This window comes from Heterodontus francisci, chromosome 1 (assembly GCF_036365525.1).
Source record: "Heterodontus francisci isolate sHetFra1 chromosome 1, sHetFra1.hap1, whole genome shotgun sequence".
Lineage (NCBI taxonomy): Eukaryota > Metazoa > Chordata > Chondrichthyes > Heterodontiformes > Heterodontidae > Heterodontus > Heterodontus francisci.
Window position 1 is genome coordinate 37062252 of NC_090371.1, and position 16780 is coordinate 37079031.

The 16780-nt window shown below is 43.8% G+C and overlaps 1 protein-coding gene across 2 annotated transcripts in view; it reads left to right on the top strand.

The window, feature by feature from the left end:
* immt (inner membrane protein, mitochondrial (mitofilin)) overlaps positions 1-14573 on the top strand; it is a 67030-nt gene extending 52457 nt beyond the window's left edge. For both annotated transcript variants that reach the window (XM_068029170.1, XM_068029180.1), the window contains 3 exons: positions 6039-6170; positions 7656-7785; positions 13707-14573. In XM_068029170.1, coding sequence (XP_067885271.1) covers positions 6039-6170; positions 7656-7785; positions 13707-14314 — 870 coding nt within the window. In that variant the 3' untranslated portion in view covers positions 14315-14573. The remainder of the gene's footprint in view (positions 1-6038; positions 6171-7655; positions 7786-13706) is intronic.
* Positions 14574-16780: the final 2207 nt, after the last annotated feature.

The following is a 16780-nucleotide window of genomic DNA, read 5'->3' on the forward strand; positions in this document are numbered from 1 at the left end:
ACACCATCTTTTTTTTTTTCTTCGTATTCTCTATCTCCCTCATCATCCAAGGAGCCCTGGCTTTGGTTCCCTCACCTTTCGCCCTTGTTGCAATGTACCTAGCCTGTACCTGAAACATCTCCTTAAAGATCACTCATTGCTCCATTAGCATTTTTTCTGCCAATCTTTGTTTCCATTTACCCTGGCTAGATCCCGTCTCATCCCATTTAAGTTAGCCCTCTTCCAATTTATAAGTTCTACTTTAGAAGTTCTTTGTTCTTCTCCATTGCTAATCTAAACCTTACGATACAATGATCACTCTTACCTGAGTGTTCCCCCACAGACACTTGGGCACTTTGGTGTGCCTCATTCCCATCACCGGATCCAGCAATGTCCCACCTCACTTGTTTATATTGTTTGCCTTTGCTCCGTGACCTTTTGGTCAGCTATGTGGCCTGGTCCAATCTGCACCTTCTCCTTTGTTATCTCTTGCCCAACCCCCACCTCACTTGTTTATATTGTTTGCCTTTGCTCTGTGACCTTTTGGTCAGCTATGTGGCCTGGTCCAATCTGCACCTTCTCCTTTGTTATCTCTTGCCCAACCCCCACCTCACTTGTTTATATTGTTTGCCTTTGCTCTGTGACCTTTTGGTCAGCTATGTGGCCTGGTCCAATCTGCACCTTCTCCTTTGTTATCTCTTGCCCAACCCCCACCTCACTTGTTTATAATCTGTGACTTTTCTAATATTTGTCAGTTCCAAAGAAGGGTCACTGACCCGAAACGTTAACTCTGCTTCTCTTTCCACAGATGCTGCCAGACCTGCTGAGTGAATCCAGCATTTCTTGTTTTTGCCTCCTTCCTAGTTGCTTTTATTCTCACATTATCTCAATTGATAGAGTATAAAAATTAGCATGTCATGTTGCAGCTGTACAGAACCTTAGTTAGGCCACACTTAGAATATTGTGTGCAATTCTGGTTGCCACACTACCAGAAGGACGTGCAGGCTTTGGAGAGGGTACAGAGGAGGTTTACCAGGATGTTGCCTGGTCTGGAGGGCATTAACTATGGGGAGAGGTTGGAAAAACTCGGATTGTTTTCACTGGAACGACGGAGGTGGAGGGGCGACATGATAGAGGTTTACAAAGTTATGAGCGGCATGGACAGAGTGGATAGTCAGAAGCTTTTTCCCAGGGTGGAAGAGTCAGTTACTAGGGGACATAGGTTTAAGGTGCGAGGGGCAAAGTTTAGAGGGGATGTGCGAGGCAAGTTTTTTTACACAGGGTGGTGAGTGCCTGGAACTTGCTGCCAGGGGAGGTGGTGGAAGCAGATACGATAGCGACGTTTAAGGGACATCTTGACAAATATATGAATAGGAAGGGAATAGAGGGATATGGGCCCCGGAAGTGCAGAAGGTGTTAGTTTAGCCAGGCATCAAGATCGGCGCAGGCTTGGAGGGCCGAATGGCCTGTTTCTGTGCTGTACTGTTCTTTGTTCTTTGATACTTGGGTAATTAAAGTTCCCCAATATCACCATTCTGCTGTTGCACATCTCTGTGATTTCCTTCTCTCTCTCTCTCTCTCTCGCACACACACACTCTCACTCTCTGTGTCTCTGTCACTCGCTCGCAGTCACTCGCTCTCTGTTTCTCTCGCTTGCTCTCTCTCAGTGGGAAATTAGAAATGTTAAAATTAATGTTAAAATACATTAGAATCATTTATATTAATGAGTATCCTCAAACACCATAAACTCAGAGGCTGAATAATGAATGATGGTTTTACTGATTGATGAATTGGTACTGAATTAGAGAATCGTTACAGCGCAGAAGGAGATTTGGCCCATCATGTCCGTACTGGCTCCCTGAAAGAGCAATTCCCTCCGTTCCGTTCCCCTCCTTCTCCTCATAACCCTGCACATTCTTCCTTTTCATATAACTGTCTAATTCCCTTTTGAATGCTTCAATTGAACCTGCCTCCACCATGTTCTCAGGCAGCGCATTCCAGACCTTAACCACTCGCTGCATGAAAAAGTTTTTCCTCATGTCACTTTTGCTTCTCTTGCCAAATACGTTAAATCTGTGCCCTCTAGTTCTTGATCCTTTCACAAGTGGGAACAGTTTCTCTCTATCTGCTCTGTCCAGACCCCTCATGATTTTGAACACCTCTATCAGATCACCTCTCCGCCTTCTCCAAGGAAAATGGTACTGCTTCTCGAATCTATCATCATAACTGAAATTCCTCATCCCTGGAACCATTCTCGTGAATCTTTTCTGTACTCTGTCCAATGTTCTCACGTCGTTCCTCAAGTGCGGCGCCCAGAACTGGATGCAATACTCCAGCTGAGGCTGAACTAGTATCTTATACAAGTTCAACATAACTTCCTTGCTCTTGTACTCTATGCCGCTATTAATAAAGCCCAGGATACTGTATGCTTTATTAAGCGCTCTCTCAACCTGTCCTGCCACCTTCAATGACTTATGCACATATACACCTAGGTCCTACTGCTCCTGCACCCCCTTTAGAATTGTATCCTTTATTTTATATTGTCTGTCCATGTTCTTCCTACCAAAATGAATCTTTTCACATTTCTCTGCATTGCACTTCATCTGCCACCTGTCTGTCCACTCCACCAGCTTGTCTGTCCTTTTGAAGTTCTACACTACCCTCCTCACAGTTCACAATGCTTCCAAGTTTCGTATCATCTGCAAACTTTGAAATTGTGCCCCGTACACCAAGGTCTAAGTCATTAATATATATGAGGAAAAGCAAAGGTCCCACCACTGATCCCTGGGGAACTCCACTACAAACATTCGTCCAGCCCGAGAAACATCCATTAACCACTACTCTTTGTTTCCTGTCACTCAACCAATTCTGTATCCATGTTGCTATTGTCCCTTTTATTCCATGAGCTACAAGATTGCTCACAAGTCTTCTTGTGTGGCACTGTATCAAATCCCTTTTGAAAGCCCATGTACACCTCATCAACCCTCTCTTTTACCTCCTTAAAAAACTCTGGCAAGTTAGTTTAACATGATTTTCCCTTAAGAAATCCATGCTGCTTTCCTTAATTAACTCGCATTTGTCCATGTGACTTGACTTTGTCTCTAATTATTTTTTCTAGACGTTTTCCAACCACTGATGTTAAACTGAATGGCCTGTAGTTGCTGGGCTTATCTTTACACCCTTTTTTGAACAAGGGTGTAACATTTGCAGTTCTCCAGTCCTCTGGCACCACCCCCAAGTCGAAGGAAGACTGAAAAATTATGGCCCGTGCCTCTGCGATTTCCACCCTCACTTCCCTCAGTATCCTTGGATGCATCTGATTGGTCTTGGTGCTTTATTCACTTTAAGTACAGACAACCCATCTAATACTTCCTCTTCCTCAATTTTAAACCCCTCTAGTGTCTGAATTACCTCCTCTTTCAACATTGTCTGCGTTGCATCATCTTCCTTGGTAAAAACAGATGCAAAGTATTCATTTATTACCTCAGCTATGCCCTCTGCCTCCATGTGTGAATTCCCTTTCTGGTCTGTAATCGGGCCCACTCCTCCTTTTACCACCCTTTTGCTATTTATATGCCTGTGGAAAACTTTGGGATTTCATTTAATGCTAGCTGCCAGTCTCTTTTCGTGCTCTCTCTTTGCTTCTCTTATTTGCTTTTTCACTTCCCCTCTGGACCTTCTATATTCAGTTGGGTTCTTGATAGTATTTTCTACCTGGCATCTGTTATTAGCACACTTTTTCTTTATCTTAATCGCCACCTCTTTTGTCATCCAGGGAGCTCTGGATTTGTTTGCTTTAATTATCCACTTCGAGGGAACATACCTTGACGGTGCCCAAACTCTCTCTTCTTTGAAGGTAGCCCATTGTTCATCTACCAGTTTTCCTGCCAGCTTTTGACTCCAATTTATTTGCCCAGCTCCATTCTTGCCCCGGTTAATTATTCTTACCCTGGATTGCTCTTTGTCCTTTTCCATAGTCAGCCTAAACCTATGATACAATGATCACTATCCTCTAACTGCTCTCCTGCTGATACTTGATTCACTTGGCCCACCTCATTCCCAAGAACCAGGTCGAACAGCGCCTCCTTTCTTGTTGGACTAGCAACATACTGTTGTAGAAAATTTTCCTGAACACATTCTAGGAAGTCTTGCCCCTTAACACCCTTTACGCTATTGTGTCCCAGTCTATGTTTGGATAATTAAAGTCCCTTACCCTATAATTTTTGCACCTCTCTGTAATTTCCTTGCAAATTTGTTCCTCCACATCCTCCGCACTAGCTGGTGGCCTATTGACAATACCGAGCAATGTAACTGCACCTTTTTTGTTCCATTGCTATAGCCAAATTGATTCTGTCCTCAACCCCTCTGGGACATCATTTTTTCTCCAGCACTGCAATGCTCTCCTTAATCAATACTGCCACCCCTCTCCCTTTTTTCCTTTTCCTATCTTTCCTGAACATCTTGTACCCAGGAATATTTAATACCCAATCCTGCCCTTCTTTGAGCCACAACATCATATTTCCACATGACAGTCTGCGCCTGTACCTCACCAGTCTCATTAATCACACGCCGTGCATTCACATTAACCCTGATTCAGACTTTATTACTTTCTCCCTTACTCTGACCCCGCCTAATAACTTACTATTCCCTACTCTCATGCTATCTGTCTCCTCCAGTATTCTGTGCACCTTGGTATTCCTCCCTGATATTTGCTCCTGATTCCCACACCCTTGTCAAGTTACCAGTTTTGCTTCCCTCCAATTTGAGCTCCCTCTCAGATTCCCATCCCCCTGACAATTTCGTTTAAACCCTCCCCAAGAGCGCTAGCAAATCTTCCTGCTATATTCATCCCAGTCTTGCTAAGATGCAACCCATTCATCTTGTACAGGTCACACCTGCCCCAGAACCAGGCCCAATGTCTCAGAAATCTGATGCCCTCCCTCCTACACCAGTTCTCCAGCCACGTGTTCAATCGCTTAATTCTATCCTTATGCTCACTTGCACGTGGGACTAGGTGTAATCCTGAGATTACTGCTTTTGGTGTCCTGCTTTTTAAGCTCCTTCCTAGCTCCCTAATATCTGCTTTCAGGACCTCAACCCCCTACCTATGTCATTGGTACCAATGTAGACCACGACCTCTGGCTGTTCACCCTTCCCCAGAACAATGTCCTGTAGCCGCTCCGAGACATCCTTGACCTTGGTACCAAGGAGGCAACACATCATCCTGGAGTCACATTTACTGCCGCAGAAACGCCTGTCAGTTCCCCAAAGTAACGAATCCCCTATCTCTACTGCTCTTCCACTCCTCTGAGGAACCATCACCCTCACCACTATCCAAGCGAGTGAGATCGTATCAGGGGACGTCTGCACTACCTGCCTAGTTCTCTTAGACTGCCTGGCAGTCACCCATTCCCTATCTGCCTGCATGTTCCTAACCTGTGGTGTGACCACCTCCCTAAAGGTGCTATCCACATAGTCCTCCGCCTCACAGATGCACAACAGTGGCTCGAGTTCCAAAACCCTGGAGCTCAAGCTTCTGCAGGTGGTGATACTTCCTGCAGATGTGTTTGTCTAGGACACATGGTATGTCCACGACTTCCCACATGCCACAGGATGTACATTCCACTCGGCACAGCTGCCCTGCCATAACCTTTACAGACTATTTATTATAAGTAGAGTAGCTCACCAGTTACTCACCAGCTGAGCATAGACTAAGGATTAGTATAGAGAAATGAAATTGGAGTGGATACCTTTAAATATTTGAAGCAGAGGAAGATAAAAGAATATGGAGAAAGCAAGGCAGTAGTTTAATTTTGGATTACTCTCATTAACAGTAGCAGAGACATGTCACATGTCAATGAATTTACCTTTGAAAAGAATATTAGCTTAGCTGCCTTTCCCTGCCTCAACTTCATGTTTTGTTACACAATGTTGGTGTCAGCCATGTTGTAGATTGCTCTATTTTCAAGATGATGGGAGTAATGGGAATGCAAGAAAGGGAAGATGGCAAAGGAAGATCAAAGTGAAATCATTTAAGTGTAATTTTCTTTCAAATTCAGGCAGAAGAAGTACGAGAAGTGATGGAGGCTGAGATGCGAACACAGCTACGTAGGCAAGCTGCTGCTCACACTGATCATCTGAGGGAGTTACTGAAGGTTCAGGAACAGGAATTCAAAGGAAAATTTCAGGAGGTAAACTAGGCTGAATATTTAGCCCCGAGTGGCTAAACAAAATAATTAAACCTTCATAGCTTTTCAAATTACATCTAATGGCTCTCAAATTGCAGTGCAAGGTTTTAATTTTCTCAAAGTATATGTCCTTTGTGCAGTTATTTTATTTTTAACTGGTTAACAACTGCATTAAAATAGCTCAAAATGGAACTTTCAACAAACTTGATACTCCGTGCGCTACCAGACGAACACCAGTTGTCTTAAGATCTAGAGCTCAACATTGTAGGTTTTATTTTGTTTCTAAAATTCATGCATTTGGCCTAACATTTAAAAAAAAAAGTTCGAGTCCCTGCCAGTGTCTATAAAACTGATCATGTCTTTTTTCTCTGAGGGTTGTGCGACTTTGGAAGTCACTGCCTCAGAGGTGGTGGAGGCGGGGTCATTGAATATTTTTAAGGTGGAGGTAGATAGATTTTTGTGACGCAAGGGAATCAAAGGTTATCGGGATAGACGGGAGTGTGGAATTCGAAACAAACACATCAGCCATGATCTTATTGAATGGCGGAGCAGGCTGAGGGGCCGAATGTTTGTATGATATCTGCAGGTTGGCTCATTCATGAACTTACTTTCTCCTTCTGGTGAGTCACCTTTCCTATCAATGACGCTGCTGAGATCAAAAATGTGGTACGAGAATTCTGACACAAAATCCAAATCTGGCTTTATGATGCATTGTTTTAGTTCATACAATGTGCTATACCACAGGGTCACACCTAAAATTCCATACATTATAGGGAGTAAACTAGATTATACTGTACATAATATTCTTTCTCTTCCATTGTGCCATTAATACCTGGAGTTCTACTCACTTTTGTATATGTTCAATCCTTTGTTGTGTTTCGTCTACTATTCTCCCAGCTTTTGGTGCAGTATGATTCCAGAAGCATTGGCAGCCCTTTCAGTACTTTGCCCGAATTACCATTTTTAAGTTACGCCCCTGGACAGAGTGCTAGCTGGTTAGGTGACAGCAAAGGGCATCACAACACAGGTAGGGCCCGTTCTTGCGTAGCATTCATTTCCAGTCGAGGTTTACTGGATAGTCAGTGGTTTTAATTTTCCTACCTCCTAGCCCAAGCTTGGAAGCCAATTGTAGTGTACTAGTTGACTTAAGCAAACTCAGCACTGAAAAAGGAATACAGAGTGTAATTTTGAGTATGAAGTGTGTGTATGTGTGTGTGCGTACGCGTGCTCATTTCCCACCTTCCACAATTGGTGTCGCATCAAAGATTGTCAGTTGTCTGAAAAATGCAATTCAAGTCCACTCTGAGAAGGACATTGCTGATCTTTCCATTTCCACATAAGCCAACCAAGTAACCATTAGTTAAAATGGTCTGTTTAGGGCCAATTAGTGTTGAGTGGGGTGTATTTTCGTACTTTTTCAGGTGCAGTTCGGTACTTTAAAAATAAAGTTTTATACTACTTGATTAGTTGCACTTTTTTAATTTGCAGGAGTTGCAACAAAAGATATCTGAATATGAGATTCAATTCAGACGCTTGTCTCAGGAACAGCTGGACAACTTTACAATGGACATGAATGCAGCTTATTCCAGGTTGAAGGGTATTGAACAAGCAATGGAGAGTGAGTAATTGCAACAAATATTCTTATCGTAGGAAATTTTTTTGACAAAGAATGTGGGTGAAGAGTCACCAAATTGAAAAATGCGGTATGAATTTGGCATTCTTATGTCTGTTCTGATGAGTACAAGACAAAAAGCTTTGACAGCACATCTCTCTTTTTCAGCAATTGTCATGAATTTAATTCTTCCCAGGTAATTTACTTTTTAATACATAATCCCCACCCCCATCTCATTCAGTGGTGTCTGATATTTGTCAAAACGTTGCTGGAATAATTAAATTGGTCTCTGGTGTAAGGGTGCTTTTGTCACTGGATGGTATGTATTGTATTCTTTTTGAAAATGATAGCAAGAGTGAAACAAACATTGACCAGAAGCTTAACAGGACCTGTCATTTCAACACTGGCTACAAGAGCAAGCCAGAGTTTGGATACTCTTTGATGTGGCTCATCTCCTGAGCTTCTCCCTCATCTGCAAGGCCCTGGCTTAGGAGCGGGAAAGAATACTGAACCACTTGCCTAGATAGCAGCAACATCCAGGAAGCCACTCACCACTCAGATGGATAGCTTACTTGATTGATGTTTATGCCACTGGTTTTAAAATTCACCCCTCCATTACTGGCGCACTGTGGCTGTAGTAAGTTCTGTCTGCATGGTTCGCTGCAGCAATTGACCGAGGTAATATCAACAGCACCTTCCTGCGCCCTGCAACCTTAACTGAGAAGGCCAAGAGTAGCAATACTCTGGGAACACCAACAACTCCATGCCATCCTGACAAACGTATTGTAATTATTTCATTGTTGATCAGTCAAAATCTTAGAATTCTGTATTTAACACCATCATAGAAGCATCATCACCACAAAGGCTATAGCATTAATAGTAATGGTGACTATAAAAATACCAGATTGTTATAAAAACACATCTCTTCATAAATGTCCTTTAGAGAAGGAAATCGGTCATCCTTCCCAGTCTCATGAATGTGACTACAGAGCCACAGCAATGTGACTGATTCTTAATTGCCCTCTGAAGTAGCCTAGCAAGCCACTCAGTTGTATCTAACTGACACAAAAAAAATCTAAAGAACATCCAACAGCACTGGGCAGCGCAGTGGTTAGCACCGCAGCCTCACTGTTGCAGCGACCCGGGTTCGGTACTGGGTACTGCCTGTGCGAAGTTTGCAAGTGCTCCCTGTGACCGTGTGGGTTTCCGCTGGGTGCTCTGGTTTCCTCCCACAGCCAAAGACTTGCAGGTTGATGGGTAAATTGGCCATTGTAAATTGCCCCTAGTGTAGGTAGGTAGGTAGGAGAATGGTGGGGATGTGGTAGAGAATATGGGATTAATGTAGGATTAGTATGAATGGGTGGTTGTTGGTCGGTACAGACTCGGTGGGCCGAAGGGCCTGTTTCAGTGCTGTATCTCTCTATGACACTGTGGGTGTACCTACACTACTAGGACTGCAAGCGATACCAAAAATTGGCTGACCACCACCTTCTAAAGGGAATTTAGAGATGGGCAATAAATGCTGGCCTTGCCGGTGATGCCAACACTCTGAGAACAGATTTTTTTTTAAATGTGAGAACTGGGCAGAAGGACAAATCGGATAAGATATTTTGTCCTAGTGGTAGAGGGACATAGAATATGTGAGAGGGCAGATGAAGTTCAGTGTGGTGAAGTGTGAAGTCGTTCATTTAGATCCAAGAAAGACAAATTGGAATATTTTCTTAATGGTGAGAGACTAGGAACTGTGGAGAAACAAAATGATTTAGGTGGTCTCTACTCAAATCACTAAAAGATAATGCATTGGTCCAGAGAATAATAAAAAGGGTTAATGGATTGTTGACCTTTACCTCAAGAGGATTAGAATTTAAAAGTGAAGTTATAGATTAGTTGTACTTAGCCTTTGACCTCATCAGCAGACATGGTCTCTTCAAACGACTAGCAAAGATCGGATGTCCACCAAAGCTACTAAGTATCATTGCCTCATTCAATGACAATATGAAAGGCACAATTCAGCATAGCGGCGCCTCATCAGACCCCTTTCCTATGCTGAGTGGCGTGAAACAGGGCTGTATTCTCACACCTACACTGTTTGGCATCATCTTCTCCCTGTTGCTCTCACGTGCGTTCAAGTCTTCAGAAGAAGGAATTTTCCTCCACACAAGGGCAGGTTGTTCAGCCTTGCCCGTCTAAGAGCAAAGATCAAAGTACAGAAGGTCCTCATCAGGGAGCTCCTCTTTGCTGACAATACTGCAGTAACATCCCACACAGAAGAGTGCCTGCAGAGACTCATTGGCAGGATTGCGGCTGCCTGCAACGAATTTGGCCTAACCATCAGCCTCAAGAAAACGAACATCATGGGACAGGACGTCAGAAATGCTCCATCCATCAATATCGGCGACCACGCTCTGGAAGTGGTTCAAGAGTTCACCTACCTAGGCTCAACTATCACCAGTAACCTGTCTCTCGATGCAGAAATCAACAAGCGCATGGGAAAGGCGTCCGCTGCTATGTCCATACTGGCCAAGAGAGTGTGGGAAAATGGCGCACTGACACGGAACACAAAAGTCCGAGTGTATCAGGCCTGTGTCCTCAGTACCTTGCTCTATGGCAGCGAGGCCTGGACAGCGTATGTCAGCCAAGAGTGACGTCTCAATTCATTCCATCTTTGCTGCCTCCGGAGAATCCGTGGCATCAGGTGGCAGGACCATATCCCCAACGCAGAAGTCCTCGAGGCGGCCAACATCCCCAGCATATACACCCTACTGAGCCAGCGGCACCTGAGATGCCTTGGCCATGTGAGCTGCATGGACGATGGCAGGATCCCCAAGGACACATTGTACAGCGAGCCCGTCAACGGTATTAGACCCACCGGCCATCCATGTGTCCGCTTTAAAGACGTCTGCAAACGCGACATGAAGTGCTGTGAAATTGATCACAAGTCGTGGGAGTCAGTTGCCAGCGATCGCCAGATCTGGCGGAGAGCCATAAAGACGGGGCTAAAGAGTGGTGAGTCGAAGAGACTTCGCAGTTGGCAGGAAAAAAGACAGAAGCGCAAGGGGCGAGCCAACTGTGTAACAACACCGACAACCAATTTTATCTGCAGCACCTGTGGAAGAGTCTGTCACTCTAGAATTGGCCTTTATAGCCACTCCAGGCGCTGCTTCACAAACCACTGACCACCTCCAGGCGCTTACCCATTGTCTCTCGAGACAAGGAGGCCAAGAAAAGAAAGAAAGAAAGCCTTAGTCAGCCCCTATCTGGACTACTGCATTCAATTTTAGGTGCCACGTCTCAAGCAAGATAAATTAGCCTTGGAGGGGATGTACCACAGATTCAGCAGAATGACAAGAGGGTCTTAAAGGTTCAAGTTATGAGAACAGGTTGCATAAAATTGGTTTGAATTCTCTTGAGTTTAGAAGGTTGATTTGATCTGATCAAAATCTTTAAAATGGGAACAGAATTTGTTACGTTAGATACAGGAAAATTATTTCCTCTGGTGGCGAGTCCAAAACAAGTAAGTATAAATCACAATGCACGTTTTCTTGCACGGTGTCGTGGAAATCTCTTCCCCCAACAAGCTGTGGATTTTGGGACACTTGAAAATTTCATGACTGAGATTGATACATTGTTGTTAGGTTAGGGAAGGGGTATTAAAGGATATGGATCAAATGGAGTTGAAGTACAGATGATCTAACAACAACAAGAAGATTATATTTTATAATTTATAATCATCTTGAAAAGAATAAGGTCATTAGCGATAGTCAGCACGGTTTTGTGACGGGTAGGTCGTGCCTCACAAACCTTATTGAGTTTTTCGAGAAGGTGACCAAACAGGTGGATGAGGGTAAAGCAGTGGATGTGGTGTATATGGATTTCAGTAAGGCGTTTGATAAGGTTCCCCACGGTAGGCTATTGCAGAAAATACGGAAGTATGGGGTTGAAGGTGATTTAGAGCTTTGGATCAGAAATTGGCTAGCTGAAAGAAGACAGAGGGTGGTGGTTGATGGCAAATGTTCATCCTGGAGTTTAGTTCCTAGTGGTGTACCGCAAGGATCTGTTTTGGGGCCACTGCTGTTTGTCATTTTTATAAATGACCTGGATGAGGGTGTAGAAGGGTGGGTTAGTAAATTTGCAGATGACACCAAGGTCGGTGGAGTTGTGGATAGTGACGAAGGATGTTGTAGGGTACAGAGGGACATAGATAGGCTGCAGAGCTGGGCTGAGAGATGGCAAATGGAGTTTAATGCAGAAAAGTGCGAGGTGATTCACTTTGGAAGGAGTAACAGGAATGCAGAGTACTGGGCTAATGGGAAGATTCTTGGTAGTGTAGATGAACAGAGAGATCTTGGTGTCCAGGTGCATAAATCCCTGAAGGTTGCTACCCAGGTTAATAGGGCTGTTAAGAAGGCATATGGTGTGTTAGCTTTTATTAGTAGGGGGATCGAGTTTCGGAGCCACGAGGTCATGCTGCAGCTGGACAAAACTCTGGTGAGACCGCACCTGGAGTATTGCGTGCAGTTCTGGTCACCGCATTATAGGAAGGATGTGGAAGCTATGGAAAGGGTGCAGAGGAGATTTACTAGGATGTTGCCTGGTATGGAGGGAAGGTCTTACGAGGAAAGGCTGAGGGACATGAGGTTGTTTTCGTTGGAGAGAAGGAGGAGGAGAGGTGACTTAATAGAGACATATAAGATAATCGAGAGGGTTAGATAGGGTGGATAGTGAGAGTCTTTTTCCTCGGATGGTGATGGCAAACACGAGGGGACATAGCTTTATGTTGAGGGGTGATAGATATAGGACAGATGTCAGAGGTAGTTTCTTTACTCAGAGAGTAGTAGGGGCGTGGAACGCCCTGCCTGCAACAGTAGTAGACTCGCCAACTTTAAGGGCATTTAAGTGGTCATTGGATAGACATATGGATGAAAATGGAATAGTGTAGGTCAGATGGTTTCACAGGTCGGCGCAACATCGAGGGCCGAAGGGCCTGTACTGCGCTGTAATATTCTAATTCTAATATTTATATAGCTCCTTTAACATCCTAAAACATCCCAGGGATGGTAGAACAGGCTCAAGGAGTTTAATGGCCCACGCCTGTTCTTATATTCCTATGATAGGGACGATGTATTGGACAGTGAGCCTGACATTGAGAGGACATATTGTTAAAAATCAAAATACAGCAAATGCTGAAAAAAGCTGGAAACATTCAGCAGGTAAAGAAGCACCTGAGGAAAGGTAGGGTTAATGTTTCAGGTCTCTGACCTCATCAGAACTGTTAGAGATTAACAGTTTTTAAGGAGGATCCGATCCAAGGAAAGGAGGCAGGAAGAAGAAATTGGTCCGTGATCTGGTGGAGGTCAGGAGATGATTAAGTGATAGTGTGTGACAAAAGACGACAATAATTAGAAAAATAAAAGATGTACCGAGGATGTGTAAATGGTTACAGCAGAAGAACAGAGGGTGGTAGAATGCTCCAGTGATCTGGGAGTATGATATAAGAAAAAGGCAAGTGTCACCAAGGGTACAGATTACCTTGCTGGCCATGTACTGATAGTCAATTCCCATCCGAATCACCAGCTCAGAAGCTCCCACAAATTGCCTTGAGTGTTATGAGTACAAAGCAAAAAGAATGGTGGGTTGATAACATATATATTTGCTTTGGCACAGATAGGCAGTGCCTTTCGAAGTTACTTGAAAGATTTCTGGGGAAAGAGTTGAGTACATAAGAACAGGAGTAGGAAATTCAGCCCACTAACCTGTTTCGCCAATTTATTATATCATAGAGGCACCATATTTCCCCAACTGTAGAAAATAGGACGAATCAATCTGTATCATTGTTGCTCATTGTTCCACATGTATATATTTATAATTAAAAGCTTCATGCTTTCTTTAACAACCGTAGTAAATTGTATAATGTTGCCTCATTTCAGGTCATGCCATTGCTGAAGAGGAGGCTAGAAAGGCTCATCAACTCTGGCTCTCCATAGAAGCTCTGCAATACACACTAAAAACAGCCTCTGGTGATAACCTGACAGAACCTCTACAGAGTGCCCTAGAAGTTATTACACATAGCTGTGGAGATGATCAGTTCACACAAACCTTAGTTGGAGCTCTTCCTCAAGAGTGTCTGTCCCGTGGCGTGTACAGTGAAGAGGCATTACGTCATCGGTTCTACGCAGTACGGAAAATAGCACGCCGTGTGGCCATGATTGACGAGACGAGAAATAGCCTCTATCAATATTTCCTGTCCTACTTGCAGTCCTTCCTATTAACGGAGCCCCAAGTAGCAAAGCCCCCTGAGGAACTTAACCCTGAAGACCTGGACACATTTAAACTGTTATCATATGCCTCGTTCTGCATTGAACATGGTGACCTAGAGCTTGCAGCAAAGTTTGTCAACCAACTTCGTGGAGAACCAAGAAGGGTGGCACGAGACTGGCTGACAGAAGCTCGTCTGACCCTAGAAACAAGGCAAGTAGTAGAAATCCTTTCAGCTTATGCCAATGCAGTTGGTTTGGGTACCACACAAGTTGAATAATTCAATTGAAAACAGTCCTTATCACGGCAGAAAAATAGAGTCCAACCCTGAAGCACTATGTTACTGACTTCACTGACTGCTCCAGTGTAATTCCTGTAGATGGTACAATGAAGTAAATTGTTGGGAATGTGTGTTTGTAACTTGGTATAATAGTTTTATGGATTGGACTTTGTATTTGAACCAAATAATCATTTCAACTCACTGTATGTTGATTTTTTTCCCTTCAGATGCATATCAATAAAACCAAATTAAACAATGAGTGGAAAATTTATATTGATGTATTACAGAACATAAAATTAGAGTACGACCAGTTACTAATTCAAATGATAGTGAATCATCAAACAATGAGGTAATGAGTTATTTATATTGTCTGGTGCAACATAATGAGATGCGTGGAGTCCAGTTTGCTGAAGATCTCAAACAGATTTATTACAGCTAAACTATTATATACGGTACAAACTATTTACAGAACATTACTCTGGGTGTTACAGCTGCAGAGTGACTCAGGCTTTGATGATTTGACTACATCCTAGTGCTTAGCTCATTAGTATACGAAGATCTTAAAGGGACATCACTCTTGAAGGCAATCTTACAACATCCCCTTTCTTTCCGAAGATAAGTCTCGTATGCTACAAGTAAAAATACATAACATTAGATAGCATCAAAATTATTTTATACATGGATAGAGATTGTGAAATTTACACGCGCAGAAGCTTAAGAGTCCACATATCATTTGGTGATTTGACAACTCTTGCTCAGAGAATTTGCATCTCAGCTGTTGCTGTTTTTTCTGAGGTTTCTCCTTTTTTGCATTCAGTTTCTGTTGCTCTGCCTTCAGTCTGCTAAGATACTCTGTTGCTTTTCTCAAGATGACCACTTTTGAGGCCTTGTCATTCTCGGAAAGTTCCGGCACCTCATTTTGCAGAGCTATGCTTCATCTCATTCCTCTTCTGCCTCTTCAGGACTCTGTGTTTCCATCGCCTCTCTTCATCCTCCATGTCTGAAGGCCTGGGGCTCAAGGTCGAGGACTTGTTGGGGAAGGAGTACTTGGCTGCACGAAGGTACCTGTCCGTTCTGGCTTGTTGTAGTGCTGGCGGTTCTTTGGAGAGCAGAAGTGAAGGCATAGTTGTGCTGTTACTGGGTTTCCAGACTGCACTGTTTGATGCTGGCCAGATTCTGCAAGCGGATTCTGGTCCTTGGTGATTTCCCCTTGGCAATGCTCCCCACTGCCAGTTTTTACTTCTCAGCAGTAACAACGTCAATCTCCTCTTCTGAGTCGCTGGAGCACGAAGAGACACTGCCTGTTGACAAAGAACTTTCACCACCTCAGTTTGGATGTTTATTCTTTTGGAGTGGCGTCTCTGAGAAGAGCCTGATACTTTCCAAACCAGAACCGTTGAGATCCTGGAGGAGCGGTGACTCAATGTGGGTACCCTTGGCCTCTTCTGCTATAATGGGTACCTCGGTGACCTCGTGGATGATCACGATTTTGAGGTCCTTGCGTGCTGGTAGTCCTGCCATTGCTGGTCCGCTCATGTTTACCAGGTAGAATATTTGTGGTTTCCATGCTGACTTGCCATAGATGCATTGCATTGTTAGTGTGCCACTGCAAGGGATGGGTGACCCGTTGTATGCAGATAACTTGTCAGTTGTATCATTTATTTCCAACAACTTTGGTACATATCCTTCAGTATTCGGACTGGTAGGATATTTGCAAAAGCGCCGGTGTCAATCTTAACCCCGAGTGTATGTTTGCCAGCTTTCTTTGGGCACATGTTAATAGTGGTGAAAACTTCCAATTATTTGACTTCATCAACATGATGTGTCAGGTTTACAATGTGGAACGTTTGCTCGTCTTCTGACTGAGAATTACTTCTGTCTGAGTCTTGTCTCGGGTGTGTTTCGCTGTGGACTTGGTGTATCGGCTTGCATTTGTCCAGGTCTCTGGAGCTCACCTTGCTGCTGTTGCTCTGTTGCTGTGCCTGTCTCCTGTTTGCTTGTGTCCTACTGTGACTTCTGGCTGCATCTTTGGAGCCAGATTTCTTGCATAGGTGGGCCCAGTGTCCTTTTGCACCGCACGCCTTTTGCAGGTCTTGAAATGCAGGACAACTTTGCAGTGAGCAAGACCAATCAAACTTACCACACAGCTTGCTTGTCTTTTTTGACCTGGTTATTGTGCCAATACTGTTGGCTACACCTCGTGCTGTTGTCCAGCTACAATGGCTTCGTATTTTCTGCCACCTTCCAGCAGCACCTCAATGCTATGACCTTTCTTTTTCCCCAAGAGGTCTTTCTGAAACGCTTCAATGGGTGTTGATACAATCACCAGCTCCATTAGTCACTCTGACATCTCAGTTTCTGCGGAATTGCATTTGTTGCCCTTAGGCATCTACTGACAATCTGATTGTTGATTCCTGTGGGACATCAATTCTAGGCGGTGAATTATAATATTCACTGTTAATTGGA